The 17,500-nt window shown below is 38.0% G+C and overlaps 1 protein-coding gene across 14 annotated transcripts in view; it reads right to left on the bottom strand.

Annotated features, from left to right (window-relative positions):
- Nucleotides 1–17,500, bottom strand: part of TCF4 (transcription factor 4) — a 340,304-nt gene that overhangs the window by 218 nt on the left and 322,586 nt on the right. For 9 of the 14 annotated variants that reach the window (XM_023531161.1, XM_023531162.1, XM_023531165.1 and 6 more), the window contains 5 exons: nucleotides 8,768–8,903; nucleotides 6,984–7,146; nucleotides 3,577–3,806; nucleotides 2,945–3,085; nucleotides 1–2,764 (listed from right to left, as the gene is read on the bottom strand). The exon at nucleotides 1–2,764 is cut by the window's left edge and continues 218 nt beyond it. In XM_023531161.1, the coding sequence (XP_023386929.1) occupies nucleotides 2,949–3,085; nucleotides 3,577–3,806; nucleotides 6,984–7,146; nucleotides 8,768–8,903 (666 nt within the window). In that variant the 3' untranslated portion in view covers nucleotides 1–2,764; nucleotides 2,945–2,948. The remainder of the gene's footprint in view (nucleotides 2,765–2,944; nucleotides 3,086–3,576; nucleotides 3,807–6,983; nucleotides 7,147–8,767; nucleotides 8,904–17,500) is intronic. The other 5 variants (XM_011361117.2, XM_011361119.2, XM_011361118.2 and 2 more) reach the window with 1 other exon arrangement.

Raw genomic sequence — 17,500 nt, 5'->3', positions numbered from 1 at the left:
TTGAGAACAAAATATAAAGCACCAATTTAAAAAATAATCAAATAACTACAATTTAAATTTTTTTTTGCTTTGTTTACAGATTTGAAAAACTTTAAATCAGCTCTATTAAGCACCTGTATGATAGCGTGTATCAAAAGTGCCATTCTTAAAATGTACATCTATGCAGGGAGTATTTCCAGTTCCCTAAAGAGTAAACACCATAATTTCTTCTGTACACTTATCCTGAATGTGATCCAAGTATACCTGCTTCCTATATAATATTGTTCCTAGGGATACCCGCCTTGGTAGACTATACAAAATGAGTGCAGAATGTACCTCTAAAAGGAAATCTTTACATACTGAGGGAACGAGTACACGTGGTTTCCATTATGCAGGAGGAGGGGAGAGTATGTATACATTGTCTTCCATGCCCTTCTTTGACCCCTTTGTTCATACATTTCACAGGAAAGCCTCAGAATAACTTTTCATGAAGTTTGATTTCTGCTATTCTCCTAAGGTTTTAATCCACCTCCACATTTTAGGAACTTATCAACAAATCAAAGTATTTTAGTTTTATCGCTACTGAACATATTTACAGTTTTCAACACACACACAGCTAATCAAAATGTTTATGGGTTTGTAAAAGATGACCACGTGGTAACTATCTTATTTGTTCTTACATTTTCAGAAATGAACATAAAATTCAGATTCTTGTAGCTCACTATTTCATTTAAATGAGACTTTTTTAAAGCACACAGTTTAAAAAAAAACAAAAACCAATACAATGTATTAAAACACATAATAACAAGTCTACATGTAAAAATATAACTTTTACATACACAATTTCAAAATAATGATACGTTTGCCATTTGTTGCATAAAATTTACAAATGTATTTCATTACTATATAACTGGCAAAACAGGAGAACAGATGGAACATTTAGACCATTTCGATGGATTTATGGCATTTACTCAGTGCTGATAGGTGGAAAAACTACTTGAACAGGGATTTTTTTTTTTTTTCTTAATACATGCCAAGATTGTGTGGCTGTAAAAATAGAAACGAGTTAGAGACAAAAGGATGCTGACAAATACTTAACTAGGAGCACTATTTGTTTACTGCACTATACACCAAAGTCAATCATTATAAAGATTCACGATGGAAGTTGGTTCAATTGTGCCCAGACGTCAAAGCTAGCTATCTGATGAGTTGCTGTGCCATAGCTTGATCTATGTTTCTATCAAATATGTTAAGTATAAACTTCATTCATACTGGCCAGAGAAATACTGCACTACCCCTCCTCAAGAAAGTGCAACTTAATGCTTTAGGACTTATAAGGCTTGATATAATGCTGCATGATGATTGAATATTGGCATTTTTTCAGACGAAGGAGGAGGCAGTTAAGTCATCTACGTCTTAGTAAACCCATTTTGAAAAAAAAATCAAGAAAGCAACAAAATCAATCAGCTCTGTCACACTACTTGCAATTTTCTCATTTGATGGTTTTTGAACTTTACTTGTTTTTTTTTGTTTTTGTTTTTGTTTTTTTTTCCAAAAATCTGACCATGTATTCAGAAACGCCTCACTGCACACTACTTCGGCTACACATGTAGGTAACACTTTAATCATTTTGTTAAATCACAGCCACTTTGATTATGTTATGTTTCCGATGATATAAACATTGGAAGGCACAGTGGTAACATTGTAGCATTCTAACCTTGTACCTCTGAAAATCCCAGAATAGGGTCACAAACGCAACATTACAATTCAGACAAACTCTTTTTGCCATGTCTTGGTAATGCTGCTTGTAATATCTACACATGATGTGACTTTTAAGTCCTGTGTTCCCAAAAGACTGGAGAAATAACTTTCTACTTATTTATGAATGAAAAGCAACATTAGGGTCAGCATTTCGTCCTGCACTACCCCTCTAGTAGCAGAGTTGGCACTACAGGTTATGATAACAAACCAGGGAAAAGGGACAGAAATAAGACAAAAAAAAAAAATCCATATTTACAGTAAAATCTTTCTTTTAAAAAAGTTAATCAGTACTATTTTTTTACAGGAGAAAAAAGTCTGAAACAAATGAACAAAAGCTTACCATAGTCACTAAATTTTTAATATATATTTATATATATATTTATATATATATTTGTCATAGGTCTATAAGATCCATCTGTTCCTCCTACCCTAAGGAATGGCTAATGTCATCACTTCGTTGTCATCAGGACGTTTGCTGGTTTTGTTACTAGGGCAGCCGAGCTTCCCTTATTCAATATCCAGTAACTAGAAACACTAGCTGACTTGAATACCAACAAAAACGTTCATGTAGTTTTCTTCAGAAGTACACTTTTTTCATTATTGCAAGTTTACAATTTTTTTAAATTAAATATTTTTTTTCAGACTTACAAATTAATTATTATTATTTTTTTTTTCCAAAAGAAGTTTAGGCACAAATGCATTGTTCCACAGTGTGGAAAGATTGCCATTCAGTCTCCGGGCTGCGTCTCAGCCTGCACACACCGCTTTGCACATTCTGAATGATATGTTAAAGAGTCATCCCTCAAGTTGCACTTTTTTCTTTCTTTTTTTTTTTTTGTTTGTTTTTCGGTTTTTTGATAATTGGGAATGCTGAAACCTCTTGCGTCTGCGATTCATAACTACTCAGACTTGTCTTATATTACAAAAAAAGGGGGTTAAGGAGAAGTGTTTATGTGGGTTTAAGATAATACAGCTGTTAAGGAAGTGGTCTCTTGTATTAATGAAGCAATGTGGCAACTTGGACCTGAGAAGAAAAAAAAGAGAGGAAAATTAGTTAATACATTCATCGCAGAAGTTTATGTATTTTTAAACTTTTTTTTTTTTTTGAGTGGAAAAAATCTGTTAATGTGGGTAAAACGCGACTGTTAGGCTGACGGCTTGCTGTGAGTACAGGGAGCGGAGTTCAGGCTGCAAACACACTCACCCCTTTACATCTGCCCCATGTGATTCGACGCGTCTCCCATCCCGGGGTGAGGGCCGGCCAAGGACAGCGGCGGAGGCTCCGAGGACACCTTCTCTTCCTCCCTTCTTTTCAGACACGCGGCTTTCGGATTCAGATTTCTTTCTGTGGAGGAGTGAAGCACAGAGCCTTTAGTTAATGCCAAGGCTTCGGGAGAGGGTAGTACGCATTCTTCTGTGTGTCTGGTGACCCCTTTCTCAGGTTTTACGTTACAGAACAAAGGGACAGTCAGGAAACGTGCACTACGGAGACCGATTTACTCAGTCACTAGGCGAGCTGAACTGCACGGTGGATTTGCAGAGCCACTCTACAGTATGAGAAAGTTTGTGAAGCGCACATGCTAGGCTCTGATTACTGACAGTAACAACAAGGAAGTGTCACAATGTTGTCTTAGTTATAAGAGAATCCTGTAACTTAATTACAGGAAAAAGAAAGCTGCCTTATAGATTGAGACGTGGTCTCCAATTGATACAAGTATTCTCAACAATGCTTAATAGTCTTCTATCTCCTCCTGCTCCAGGCAGGTGAGTCCATCACTCCTCCCTCCAGCTGCACGAGGCTGGGCTCTGCGAGGAGGCTGGCCGGCTTGCACTGACCTCGGACCTGCTGCTCCAGGCTGAGGATGACAGCCACGGCCTGATGGAGGATCAGGAGCTTGGTCTGGGGCTTGTCACTCTTAAGGTGGAGCTGCACCATGCGGCCGAGCTCCTTGAAAGCCTCGTTGATGTCGCGGACCCGCAGGCGTTCGCGAGCGTTGTTGGCCATCCTCCGCTCCTTCTCCCGCTCGGCCTTCTGCTCCGGTGTCAGGTCCTCGTCATCATTATTGCTGCGGGACAAAAGGGACGCGACATTTTCTAATGGTGTGGGGAAAAAGAAGGTATCTAAATTGCTTTTGTTTTCTTCCAGAGTTTTCAGAGAATGTTTTCATCTCAAGCTCTTGTCCTTGGCAGAATTTTACACCCACTTGAACTTGGGGCTGCTCTCGATGGCTGTGATGGTCCATATACAAGACCTTCAATTTCTCCTAGACATTCGACTCAAACCAAACAGGAGAGGTTAAATTAGGGCACAGAGTGCACCCATGCTAATACAGGGAGACAAAAAAGGGAAGCAAAGCTTTTATCAGTATGACTACTCTCTCTGCAAATGAGGCCACAGTCAATTCAGGCTTAAGCTACACTGCATGACCATAATTCAGAGTTTTAGACTGAAGTTGCTTTTTATTCTTTTTTTTTTTTTTTTAATTTTCATACTGTGACATCTGAAACTTGAGAAAAATAAGTGAGTAGAAAAACATTTTGATAGGTCAAAATTAACATGATGCGGCTAAAGGGATTAACAAGAAGGTCCTACATTGAAGATGCCAGAGCAATGGGAGTGAAGACCGGGGGCTTTATCCAGGTTTCCTCATTAACTTGTTTTGAAGGCCCGGTCAATCCACTTAATGTATCGGAGTCTCGTGTTCTCTATGTATTAAATTAAAAGGATAGAAAACCATGATCTCCATGGCCTTTAACATTATATATGCTTATGATCCCAAAAAGGGATTGGGGAAACACGAGTTGACATGCGGTATGCAAAAGAAATAAAACAAAACAACAACCAAACATCTACTGGTTGGTTATGAATGACCACAACCTCCTTGTGAGTCAGAAATGAAGCCAAAATGCTAATCTCTAATTGTGAGAAGAGATATTGTATGATTCATATCAAAGGCGTTGTTGGACCCAGTAGAGTCTGGAAAGGCAAGATTACTTTTGTTTGTGGGTGTCACACTGAGAAATTAGAAACATTTGAATGAAGGGCAAATAGGATGATGAGCCATCTGGAAAGCATATCACACAAGGAAAGTTTCATGGCATCAGGGCTTCAAATTTTTCATGGGTGGTTATGCAAAAAAGAGAAGCGTGGGAGATGTCTTGTCTTAGGAAGGCGGAACAGAAAGAAGAACTCCGAGTGGAATAGTCGGAATTAATATGAGCAAGAAATTTTGGGGTATGAGAAATATCAAAAATAAACATCACCAAAAGTAACAGGCTCTCCATTGTAAGGGACAATATGGAGACAATCATCTAAGGTTGTTAACCTAGAGATTCAAGCATTGATCTAAAGGACCATGAAGGTTGATCAAAACTTTAAAATCCCATGAATCTGAAGTGTTCACAGAATAAATATGGTAATCAAAATATTTCAGAGCCAGAAGACACATGGGAAGTTACCCAGTCAATGCAATATACACTTAATGAATGCGGGCTTAAAATATATGGCTCCAAATCTTCCACTTTGGAGAATCTCTGGGTAACTTCCAAATTGCGATAAGGATCAACTATGGTTGAGGGACCCCAATCGATCAAAGACGGAAGTGATATTCTTGGGTTGCAAGCACATGTTGCACATAAAGATGGCTTATGTAAACCAAGAACCCTTGTGGGAGACACCAAAGAAAGATGCAGTAAGACTTTGCCCATCTCCACACAGGTTAAACTCCCTTCTAGATGAGTCTGTCTGCCGTAGACGCGTGCTGGTGAACGCACAACTGAACTGAAGCAATTGGAAAAGGCTCTCCTTTGCCATCCGATCTTCCTCACTTCCTTTCTGATCTTTCTCTCCCTCACCCATGACCTGTGCTGACAGCAGAAAAATCAAGGTAACTATTAATTCATGTCCACTGCACAAATAGGAAGTCATAAGTGAAAAGAGAACAGAGTTGAGTTTCCGCTGAGCCCCTCCTGAAGGTAAAAATTTGGGTAATGTTTTTACGCATCAAACATAGGCCATGCTTTTTACAAAGTGGGCCTGAAAATGGGAATTTGCTTTCCAAAGTTATCCAGGCTAATAACTAATTAGAATGGGTGATGCAAAGAAAACTGTCTAGTTTTCGAGACATAAATAAATGTCATGAGAGTGACTGTTTAAAATAAGAAGGTTCTTAACAGCAAGTTGAAATGTTGTACTGAAACTTCAAAGGATCCACTGATGTACATACGTTATGGCCACTACTTAAGTTACCAAGGACTGACTGGACTAAGGAGAAGCCCTGGAAAGGAGTGAAAGCCCTGCCCCTCAGGGTTTCCCACCAACGTGGCCGAGAGGCAGGAAACTGCAGCGATGAGGAAAGGCACAAGCTAGAAGCTTTTAGCAGTTTTGGAACTTGTGGCAGGATGCAGAGTAAAATTTATCTTAATAATTACAAAGGCAATATGGAAAGGTGGCATGTTCTTAATTCCTAAAGGACATTATCTATAACCTTGAGAATGACAGCCTTTAAAATTAAGGGAGGTGTAGTCTTGGCAATTTTTTTTTTTTTTTAAATTTGCAAATCAAAACAATCCAGGGAAACCGATGCAAAGAACATGGGTGTCATGGTGTTCAAAAACCATCTGAATATCCAACTAGAGTTAAAGTTCAAGGAGACAGATTCTAATTTAAAGATATCAGATACTGTATTTAAGAAAACCAACCAGAAGCTATTTTCCTGAAGTTGCATTTCCTGTAGAAGGAAGTATCCGGGAGAAAAAAAATAATTAGCAATTTAGGTATTGCTGTCATATTTATCAACATGTTTAGGATAACACTGGAAAATCAATATGTGCTCAGGTTCAAGGAAAGAAAAATGTTACAGTTGTATATACATCAATTGAGAGTTTTCAATATCAGTAAGATCTCTTTTTAGAAATATTGAAGAAATAACACTGCCGACCAAATTTGTAGAATAAGAATAGTCTTAAAAATACAACCATTTGCATTTGAATCAGCTACAAATTGTTTTTACCCTGTGTAATTAGCACTGGGTCCAAATTCATAAATGCAAAGACATTTCAGGCTTCACTAGAGTACAGGTATCTTAAACGATACATTAGTACCTCTAGAGCAGGCCTTTAATTTTCTTTTCAGCTGTAGATTTACCTGCCAGGAAAAAACTGAGTAGTTTCTTCCTGCTCTGTTCACTTCATCAAAGTCCAATAAAGGAATTAAATGAAGCGACAGTATTATATACTGTTACCTAGATCTTGACCTAGTAATTGATTTGATATCCTTCTTGTCGTCATCTAATTTCTTGTCCTCGGAAGATTTCGTGTCCTGCAGGTTCTCATCGCCCTCGTCGTCGGATTTGATCTCGGAGCTGCCGGACGAGACACTCTGGCCCTGCAATCCTGGCGGCATGCCTGCAGAAAACGAGCGACCAGGTGAAAGGCTTCACCAACGATCCAATGCACACACACGCACCCGCCAGACCGTGGAGCTGCCAGCTCTATAGTTCATACTGCTGAACTGTGATCCTTCTGCCACTTTTTTTTTTTTTTATGCTATATGGTGAAGTTTCAGAAATGCACCTGCAGAAACAAGTTTTCCCTGCATTGGCTCTGAGGTTAAATTCTATTTTGCAATCTTTTGGAGTAGATGGTAATTTCACTGTCTACAAAACATCAACTTAATTGCAATGAAAATCATAATCATGAAAATCACACACCTCAATGTTCTGATTAAGAACCCAAGTAAATATCAGCTATTATATCAAGTTTCTTCCATATGCAATGATTTAATAGAAAAATGTCCTTAAAATATAATTCCCAGGGAGTACGCTAAATATGTGCAGTCAAGACTTCAATAGATGTCCTAATGATATTCTGAAATTACGCTTCTGTTATCCTCAAAGAGTAATCAGCATTTAAAAATGGTACATATGGAAAGCAGATCGCTGCTCACTGGAGAAATTTCTAGCTTTCTTATTGCTCAACTTTCAAGATCACAATACATTTTAAAACTAGACCCTCATGTAATAATTTATTTCTAAGGTAGAAACATGTCTACTGCCCTCTGTTTGTAATCTGTGTGGTCTAGAACCTTGTCACTTCACTGGTCCATGGGCCAGGAGCATCTTTATCACCTACGAGCCCATTAGAAACACAGAATCGCAGACCTACTGAATTGAAATCTTCATTTTAATAAGACCCTCAGGTCATGCTTATGCATATTAAAATTTAGGAAGTGTTTGTCTAGGACAGAGAAAGAAAACCCAAAAGCTCTTTAAAAGAAAGATCCATCGAATTATTACTATTTGGATAAAAACGGGGAGGCATACCCATATACATATAATTAACACTCAGTACAATCTTTAACAGGTAAAAAATGCTAATACATATTCCTGTGGTAGTATTACCATTTTTATTCTAAACGTGAGGGGAATGGGAATGTTATTTAATAATGATCTCCTAGTCACCTGGTCAGTCAGTCACACAGAAAGCATGGGCCCAGCTCTCCTTCCTGTACGATGTCCTGGGGTCATGAAAACCCCTCGTAGTCAGCTGTGCAAGGCAATCATTAGGAGGCTGGATGACTCAATAGTGACTAAGTCGCCCAATCAAGTTTCAGTTTTTTAAAATGTACCTACATTTCCTTCAATCTTAAACAACAAAAACAATTTCCTTCCTTCCTATTCATTTGGAAATATCATTTTCAGGCTACAGCTAACCACATTAGAGGACCCGAATGAGTAAAATGTGGAAATAGCTAAAATAAAATTTCCTCTCATCAGTCTGTGGTCTCCTTCTCCACCGAAATTGTACCAGGATTTCAGAGGATGTTTGAGGAAAACAGTTATAGGAGAAACACAATTAGCTGGCTACGTTCTAAATACTATTCCATTTACTTACCATTTTTGTACCAAATTTGATTCTCGGTTTTCTGCCAGTGCTTGTTGAGGGATGAATGCCAAATAAGCTTGGGATCAGCACTAGATCTATTATTGTTTAAGTGAGGTCACAAATACCCTCGAGGAGGACCTACCTCTGTAAGGGTCCTGGGGTGGGTTCAAATCAGGGGAAGTTGCTGACTGGACAGGAAGCTGTGGGACCGGAACCTGGTTTGGCACAAGAGAATGGCTGCCTCGCAGGGCCACGCCATCTTCACGATGGGCCCCAACCTGAAAGGGTGAGAGGAACCGTAGAGTTTAGTGGGAACCAGAGGTGCCACAACTTTTTTCCAGGGATAGCAAGGACCTGAAGACTGGCCTTTGAAAAACAAAACTCCCAAATGCATTTCACTAGAGGGCGCTGAAGGACCACGTATACACCTATAGTCCCCTGCAAAAACACTCAACACTCCGTAAGATGCCGTGCTGTACGTTCAGTGACAAATATGGCAGAGTAGCTCAGGCAGGTAAAACGTCAAATTGTCTCCCAGGGTGCTGCAGTGGAGCGCACTGATTCGTACCCATCTGTCTTCTATCATGTCCGCCAACAGATCTGACAATTATCTTAATGCCCATATGCTTAATTGTGGGCTTCTCAATTCCCCCATTGCTATCGGAAATCCTACAGGAATTTCAATTTGGCATTCGACTTTCATTTCAGGGGATAAGATTCTCTGGCCTGCCATTTTTTTTTCCATAATGCCAGCTAAGCCTCTGACAGCGGAAGCTACAGCAGTATGGGACATAGTCCCTACTCGGTACAAATATAATAAAACGTCACCTGGCTTTCCAAAACTGGCAGCCCATTCCAAATTAATGTTTACTGTATTTCATCAGCTGCTGAGTTCCAAATCCAAAGGGGGACCGTTCCTGCCAATGCCACCACACCGGAAAATGTACCAATAAAGGTTTTATTAAACACACCAGTAATGCCATCATTGCCATGCAAAGATGTTTGGACATTTTTCCATTTTTTTTTTCACTATTCTGATCCTAGGAAGGCACCATATTGTAAACACTTTTTATGCTTCCAAGAATAAAATTATAGAGTACACTATGATGACTTGGTCTGAAAAAAAAAAAAAAATGTTGCTGAGCTTTTTATTAACTACTACTACCTACTCTGAGTCCAGAGAGCTTGAACCCCTGGCATTAGACGGCAATTTCTGACTTTACAGCGTGAGCCTTAAAGCAAAACCATTAAGCATTTGCAAATCAAGAGGAATATGAGTAGCTTAAATTTTCGTTTGCATTTTTAAGTAGTTATTTTCTTACCTATTGTTGGGTGAACATTTACACAGGACAATGGGATGGGTATAATACTGAAAATATTTATCCATGAATTTAGACTGCTATGAATCAAAAACTTTAATTTTTCCAGTCCAAAATATAAAGCCACAAAGGAGACTATTTACTCTTTTGCTAATGAATGTTTAAAAGGAGTATTTCCAAAGAATGCAACAACAATAAGAATCTGAACTTGACAACAGAACAAAGCACATGATATCTAAAGGTAGCCTAGTATAAAGTATCACCTTTATATGCTCTAGAATAATAGAGAAGAAAATAATTCAGGAGTGGGAGAAGGAACATTATAAATCATACTAATTGCTCAGATTCAAAATACAGCAAGAATAGTGAAGGATTTAAGACTCGTGAGCATTAGAAAAGTACACGCGAATGTTGAAGCTGAGGACTCTGAGGAGCCTAGTGCTGTATGCCACCTGTGCGCCGGTGCTGCTTTCCGGCGTGTTCTACATGGTGGTTAGTTAGCTTCTATGTGGATGCCGGCAATGTACGGATACCCAAAGCGGTCCATTCCATTTTTACCACAAGTCGGCCTCCTTGGACATTTCACGCACTGGTTCTAGTTACAGTTCCTAGAGTTCCGGGGAGGAAGCGTGAGCCCGTTTCCCATATGTGACACGGCTGCCATGCCACTCCTGTCTTTCATTCGTAACTGAAGCCTGATCGCAGACCATGTCCACACAGTTCCTTCAACCATTTCTCACTCACTGTTGGTATATATTTTTGTTTTCCATCTAAACAAAGAGTGATAGCTACTTTCCATTCAGGTTTTGATTTGCCATTTTTATATTTGTGCATTTACAAGACTGATCCAATCAATGATTACCCTTTCCATCTAAGATGTCAACTTGTAAAGCATGAATTTCACAGGCCTTGATCAAATGGTAGCTCTTTAAGTCTGTTAATCAGGTTAACCTAAATAATTACCGTAGTGCTGATTCATATTTATTGGTATTGCCAGTGGATTTAATTTCTTGAATTTCCACAAAGGATGATTCTAAGTTGAAATCACTGAAGGTAGCCACCGATTTGAGCATAACAGAGATGTATACTCCTATTTTAGAATCACTCTATCAAAACTTTCAAGCCTCCTTTGTAGTCATCTATGACATAATTTAAGGTTAATATTTTGCTTTTCATTTGAAACATATTCAGACATTGATCCTGCAATTTCATTTTTTTTTTGCCCCCTCTGGATCACATTGGTATTAATTTTTATAAGAGGAAAAAATCCGCACAATTAATAACCTTTATATTTTCTTTGACTCGACTATTATGAAAGACAATGGAAAGAATACAATGATAAGAGTCAACAACATCTAGATTCTAACTATAACTGTGTAACCATGGATAAATTACTGAAATCCAAAATGGAGAAAATAATACTAGAATTTATAGAGAACAAGTTCCATGCTTATTGCAAGAAGCAGCAATATGAAAAACAAGTGGTGCATAATAATTATAGATAGTGTTATCTGTTCTAATTGAAAATACTTGCATACTGCATAACAACGAAGGTCTATGAGTTTCAGAACCCTCAGATCTCAAGCTACCTTCACTTATGATCATCTTTGCACTCTTTCGCTCTACTTTGTTCACACCCATTTGATTTTAGATCTTTCTCCTGAACAACGATAGTAAAATCTTAAATGACACTATATATCTTTGAGAACACAGTGTCCCAGCTCTGTTTTTGTTTAGATTTTAGCCATACATGTTACCTAATTTTATACATTTTCTACAAATCACTTTAGATCATCTCAAATAATGTCGATCATTTTCCAAAAAGAAAGTTGGGGACAAAGATATCCTTAATGTTTTAAGGCCTCTCTTGTAAACTACGTCTATTATAGGTCAAACGAATGACTGATAATAGGTCCAGATCCATGTGATAATGAGCTCGATTCTCTATGTGATAATGAGCTCAATTCCATTGCCTGTGGCTGTGAAATAATTTTCCAATCTGAAGAATCCGTTTTGCATTGCATGTTTCCTTGGCCACAAACAGCGTGTCCTATTTACTTTTCTTTCAGAAACATTATTTCTGGTCACATAAGAGACAAGGAAAGAAAGACAGTAGATGGCCAGTACAAATCCATCACCAGAATAACTCAGAAATAGACGGTAGAAACCAGTACTGCCATCTGTATATACACAAGGATCGAGATTTGCCCACTTCCCACACAATAAATACATAATAATGTAAGGAAAAAGCAGATTCCTTCAACCCACAGATAAATTCTAAGGATGGTGCCTTTTTAAAAAAAGAAAATCTGTACTTCATTAAAGCCCTATTTTGATCACCTTTTCATCTAGATAAGCGATAGTTTTTAATATTGATGACAACCAGCCTATAAAGACAGTTAATTTTATCAGTATCGATTATAAACATTTTTTGCAGTCTTTAAGGAGATTCTTCTTATAGTTACGTACAATGTAGTTTTAGATATATTTACGATAAAAGTAAAATCTAAAAATTATTCGATACTTGTTAATTGATCAAAGAGTACATTTATTAATTAAAGAAATATTTACTAATTTAGTCCATGCTTGTCACTCAGTGAGGTGCTGGGATCACAGCAGTGAATAACTTGGATGTGGCCCTTGCCTCATGGGGCTTATAATGATCCTTTGTGAGATTTTTGTGCACTGATCAATTTAGTGTGGAGGTTTTAATAGTAAGAACCAGAGCCTCATTCAAGCTTGCTCAAGTAAAAGATTTATCATGAAGGGTTCTGTAATAAGTTTTTGGACCCAGAGAGCTCTCAGGACCTAAGGTTACACCTTGTCTCTCACGAGCCACCTCAGCCTACCTCATACCTCTGCTGGTACCCTCTGTTTCTCTGGCTTCTTCCCTCTCATGACTCCAGCCAGGACTCTTCCTTTCTGGTATCTCGTGGTACATTCTTTCCAGTTCTAGACCTGCTGCTAATTCCCTCCTTGTCTTAGTACTCCTGAGTTCAGAGTGCCCAGATCATCTGATGGTCTAGTTTATTATTTTGAAGCAGATATGGGCTATCCTATGAATGGGCCACCTTAAGATCAGGTGTCCCCATTCCTGGTCCAATGAGCTACAAAAGAGGAAGAAGAGGCCAGATCATGTGCTTGAAACATAACTGCCCCCTCCATAAGCCCCATCACCGATGGCTCTTATGTGCAAATATCTAAGTTACATTGCATCTTAAGTCAAGTTATATTCAAATTCTGACACAGCTATTGAAATTATAGCTATTGTTAATTTATCATTGGGGATAATTAAATAATTTTAGAGGTACAGTACTTCTTGGAATCATGTAAGCATCACATCATTTTAAATAACCTTGCTTTCCGAGGAAAGGATTGGTATGCTAGAAGGACATTTCAATCACAGTATACATAGTTTAAGGGCTTGGAGAGACTTGGAAACATAGTAGGCGAAATTCCTCATGTTACAGAGAAGAAAGCTAAGGCTGGAAGGTTAAGTGACTTAGCGAACATTTAGTTAGAGGACTAAAACAGATTTTGAACTCGGAAAGTTTATAACAACACTGAATAATTTGACAGAATATATATCAAATTTAAAGGAAAAAAAAAAGTTTACTTCCTGGAGCTTCTGTTTTAAAACTGTGTGTGTACACTTGTGTGTGTATGTGTATCTCTATATGTGTGTGTGTGTGCATGTGTGTATATATAGATAGATAGATAGATAGATAGATAGATAGATAGGTAGATACAGATATGGATATGAAAATCACTTCAGTTGTCTTTATCATAGAGGAAAAAACATCGCAGTTCACCAACTCAGGCCAAGGCCAAGATGTCTTAACTAAATTACAAAATTTAATATTTGCTACAACTCCTCCAACATAAACAGATTTAAAAGATATGCAGCTTCAAATTAGGTGGCTGTTGGCAAGGCCGTTTTTATATGGGGATGCGTACAGCATCCTGGTAAATATCCTTATCCTGATCCTCAAGCTAACAACAAACACCACAAACAAAAAAGACATCCAATGTTTCTGCTCTCTTTGTTTCCAGGGAGTATTGTGAAAGTAATTATTCTGTTGTATTTAAGAGGCCTATTTCATGGATGGGAAAATGTATTAAATTTCATTTGGCAGTTATTCAATCCTTGTTAATGTTATCTCCAGAGATAACTGCTTCGAAACAGGCTTTCAGACCTCGGTTCCTCCTCTTCTACCATAATCCTTCTAAAAGAGTGCAGGATGGGGTATTTCAGAAACTTGTCATCAGTTTCTAGACCAAGCAATAATGACACAAAACTAGATATGCCATTAGAAACATTTTGTTATTATCAAAATGAAAGTTTGCTATTAATGCATCTGGTTTAAAATTTTTCTTTTAACAAAGATATTTTTTAGAAAGAATGGACAAAGAAAAAAGTCCTGGGAATTTTTACTTTCTTCTCTCTCTCTTCTTGTTTTGCCATAAACATAAAAGAAAAGTTGATGGGCTTTTACTGTAATTAGACACCCATTGACACAGAAAACAGTTTTGGTTTCTGAACTGTAATCTCCCCGTGAAATATCAATTATACATGACAGTTATAGAGCACTAGATTTCAGTTTCAATTATCTTGCCAGATCTCTGTCATATTAGAGGAAAGCAAACTTATTTTCCCAAATGTGCAAAATATTATTGAGTCCAAAAGTGCATCCTTTAAAGAGGTAGGAAGTGGTCATGAAAATTTTTTTTAATAGCTCACCGGTGGGAATCCGGAAGTTCATAAAATGGCAGCAAAAGATGAATACCGTGAGAAACAATACCAGAGGCGCACTGAGATTCTGCAGAAAACAAGACCTACCTCTGATAACCAACTCTTTTGTGTGAGAAAGTTTTAACACCGAGGACACCTTTCAACCACAAATATATTTCCATATTCCTCAGTTTTAAAAAACTATCAGACTATTTTTTTAATTCATGTGGTTAAACATTTAAAAGATTTTCCACTAAAGTCTGGTCTGGATTCAATTCTTTTGTTTGGATTTTAATTCTTTGGAGATGATTTTTGGGAGAAGACTTCCTAACTGTCTTAAGAACACATGGTCCTTCCCCCCGCACTCCAAATCTCACAGCTTCACTCTGCTTTGCCTGAGATTTAAGGTAATTCGTTATTGGGCAATTCTTGGAGATTTATTTAATGGTTATTCTGCAAGTGATAAGATAATTTTTAAGAGGATTTAAACATGATCTAAATGACCCTTGATCTTGGCAGTGCTGACCTGTCATGTGATCAGCTAGGCTGAAACTCCCATGATGTCCACCAAAATAGTTAAAATGAACGATTCTGTGATCTAGTTCAAGAGATGCAAATGGCTGTTAATCTGATTTCAGTTCATCTTTTTTTTTTTCTTAACTCATAAGTTCCATCTATTAAAACTGTTTCATTTCTCTCCTCTGTATCTCCACCCTCCACCCCCAATTCTTGACATCATTTTCCTACAGCGGAAACCAGAACTGATGTAGCCCACCAAGCAGGGTCCTCTCAGTGTGGTTAACAGGAGTCCATTCCATCCTCCTCGCTCCCCAGGTAGCAGGTTAGTAAGAACGGAACGAAGTTAACCCGCGCTTAGTGACCGAGCCCACCTAGTGCAGACTGAGGTGGAATGCTGCAATTGTTGGTCAGCAGTTTCTTTTGTTTGGCGTGAAGGAAAAGACAACTGAACACTTGAGCACTTTCGGATCCCTGTAGCGTAAGCACACCTGTGTGAATACACGACCACGAGCCTGGCTGCCACACAAAATATTCCATAGCCAGCCCGGGAAGTCCAGCACCAGGGATTTATCCTTACCTAACTGGCCTTTATGTTTAAAACGCTTTTCTTATTATCCAAGAAACACGTGCTTATTGTAAAATACCTGAAAAGGAAGTGGAAGTGTTAAGGAGCTTGCCTAAACAAATGAAACATTTCTTTTGTATCGTTTTCTACTCACCTTTTAATGCCACATTCTCCACCCACCACTTGGGCCCTTGCATATCAAAGTTCCAGCATGGATTTTATTTATTCTATGGATCAAGTCTAAGATCAATACCTTATGCTTCTGCATACTTCACCTTGACAGCCTAGAACCATTCTAGTCCCCTCTTATTTTTAAATTCCTTAATCTCAAGCTTTAGTTACCTACTTGTGACCGCTCACTGGCTGAGTTCACTCCTGCATCACCGAGGCTTGAGCAATGCCCTCCCTGCTCTGTCTTCCAGGGCTGGTTACCTCGCCACAACTCACCAAACTCTTCTCTTTTATTGGTGCCACAGATCCCCTAACTCTAACTCTTCCTGGCCTGTCTTGGATCTCCAGAGCTCTCATTATCTTGCTAAGCCCGGAGAGGGTTCTCTCCTGACTGTGATTACAAACACCTCCCTGAAACACACTCAAGGACTTTGTGTAATAGGACAGGGCATACACTTCAATGATTCTTTTCTGCTGCCGTTCATAAAGCCTATACTTGTCTTGAGATGTAAGTGTCCTCAGGACAGAGGTCACTGTACAGAATCGCAGCATTACGATGTGCAATTAGATGCTTCCTAAATAGTCAATGATGATAAAAATGGCCTGCGTCCGTGAGACTATTTCTGAAATCTAAAACCTTTTGATATTGTTAAATATACATTTAGCATGTTTCTATCAAATAATAAACATTTTATTTAATTCAACAAATGCCTTTTGAATGTCAACTGTATGCATGACACTATTTAGGCATTTTCAGGAAAAATAATGAAAAATAGACACGTCTATCCCATTATAGGCTCTTATCTTAGTGGTGGATTAATGGAACTACTATGCAAGGGAAAATAAGATGAATGTCAGGAAGAGTTTTAAAGTATAGGTGAAATCATATCCGACTGAGAAACCAGGACTACTTAGAGAAGAAGGTGGCATTGTAGGTAGGTTTTGAATGATTAGAATTTTGGTATGGATCATCTACATATATTTTTTAAAAACTGATATTTAACATTAATTAAATAGTATCTCAACTTTAAATGGAAGTTTAGGATTTCTATTTTTACATTTTAAAGCGGCGTTATTTACATAGTATATCAACACTATGCAGCTAAGAATTGCATATTAATATATTTTCATATTGTCAGATTAAATATTTTGGACAAAAAGCAGATTTTTATAAACCTTTATAACCCTCAACGGCTTTGCTACAAAGTGAATAACATACGGCATTTGGACACAAATGGTACCTCACTGTATGTGTGTATTATTGGCCCAAATGATTCACTCTTATTTAACTGCAATGAAGTCTTTCATCTTCTAATAATAGTTTCCATATGACCAGTGGCTCTGCTATAAAGAAGATCAAAAGCGAAAGAAAGGATTTAATAAAAGAAAATGACATTAAGAGTAGCATTAAATCAGAGAAAAAATACCAATAGCCAACTCTCTCTTTTTCTTTAAGAATAAAGCTACCAAGCAGCTTCTCCAATATGTCACGAGAAGGCATTTTACAAGCAGTAGGTAGGTACAAAATCCATTTGTGTATGCCTTAGAGTGGCAAAGATGAAGTTAGGG

Source organism: Pteropus vampyrus, unplaced genomic scaffold (genome assembly GCF_000151845.1).
Source record: "Pteropus vampyrus isolate Shadow unplaced genomic scaffold, Pvam_2.0 Scaffold62, whole genome shotgun sequence".
NCBI classification, from domain to species: Eukaryota; Metazoa; Chordata; class Mammalia; order Chiroptera; family Pteropodidae; genus Pteropus; species Pteropus vampyrus.
Note: the sequence above shows the minus strand (reverse complement) of the source record. Positions and strands in the feature narration are given on the sequence as shown.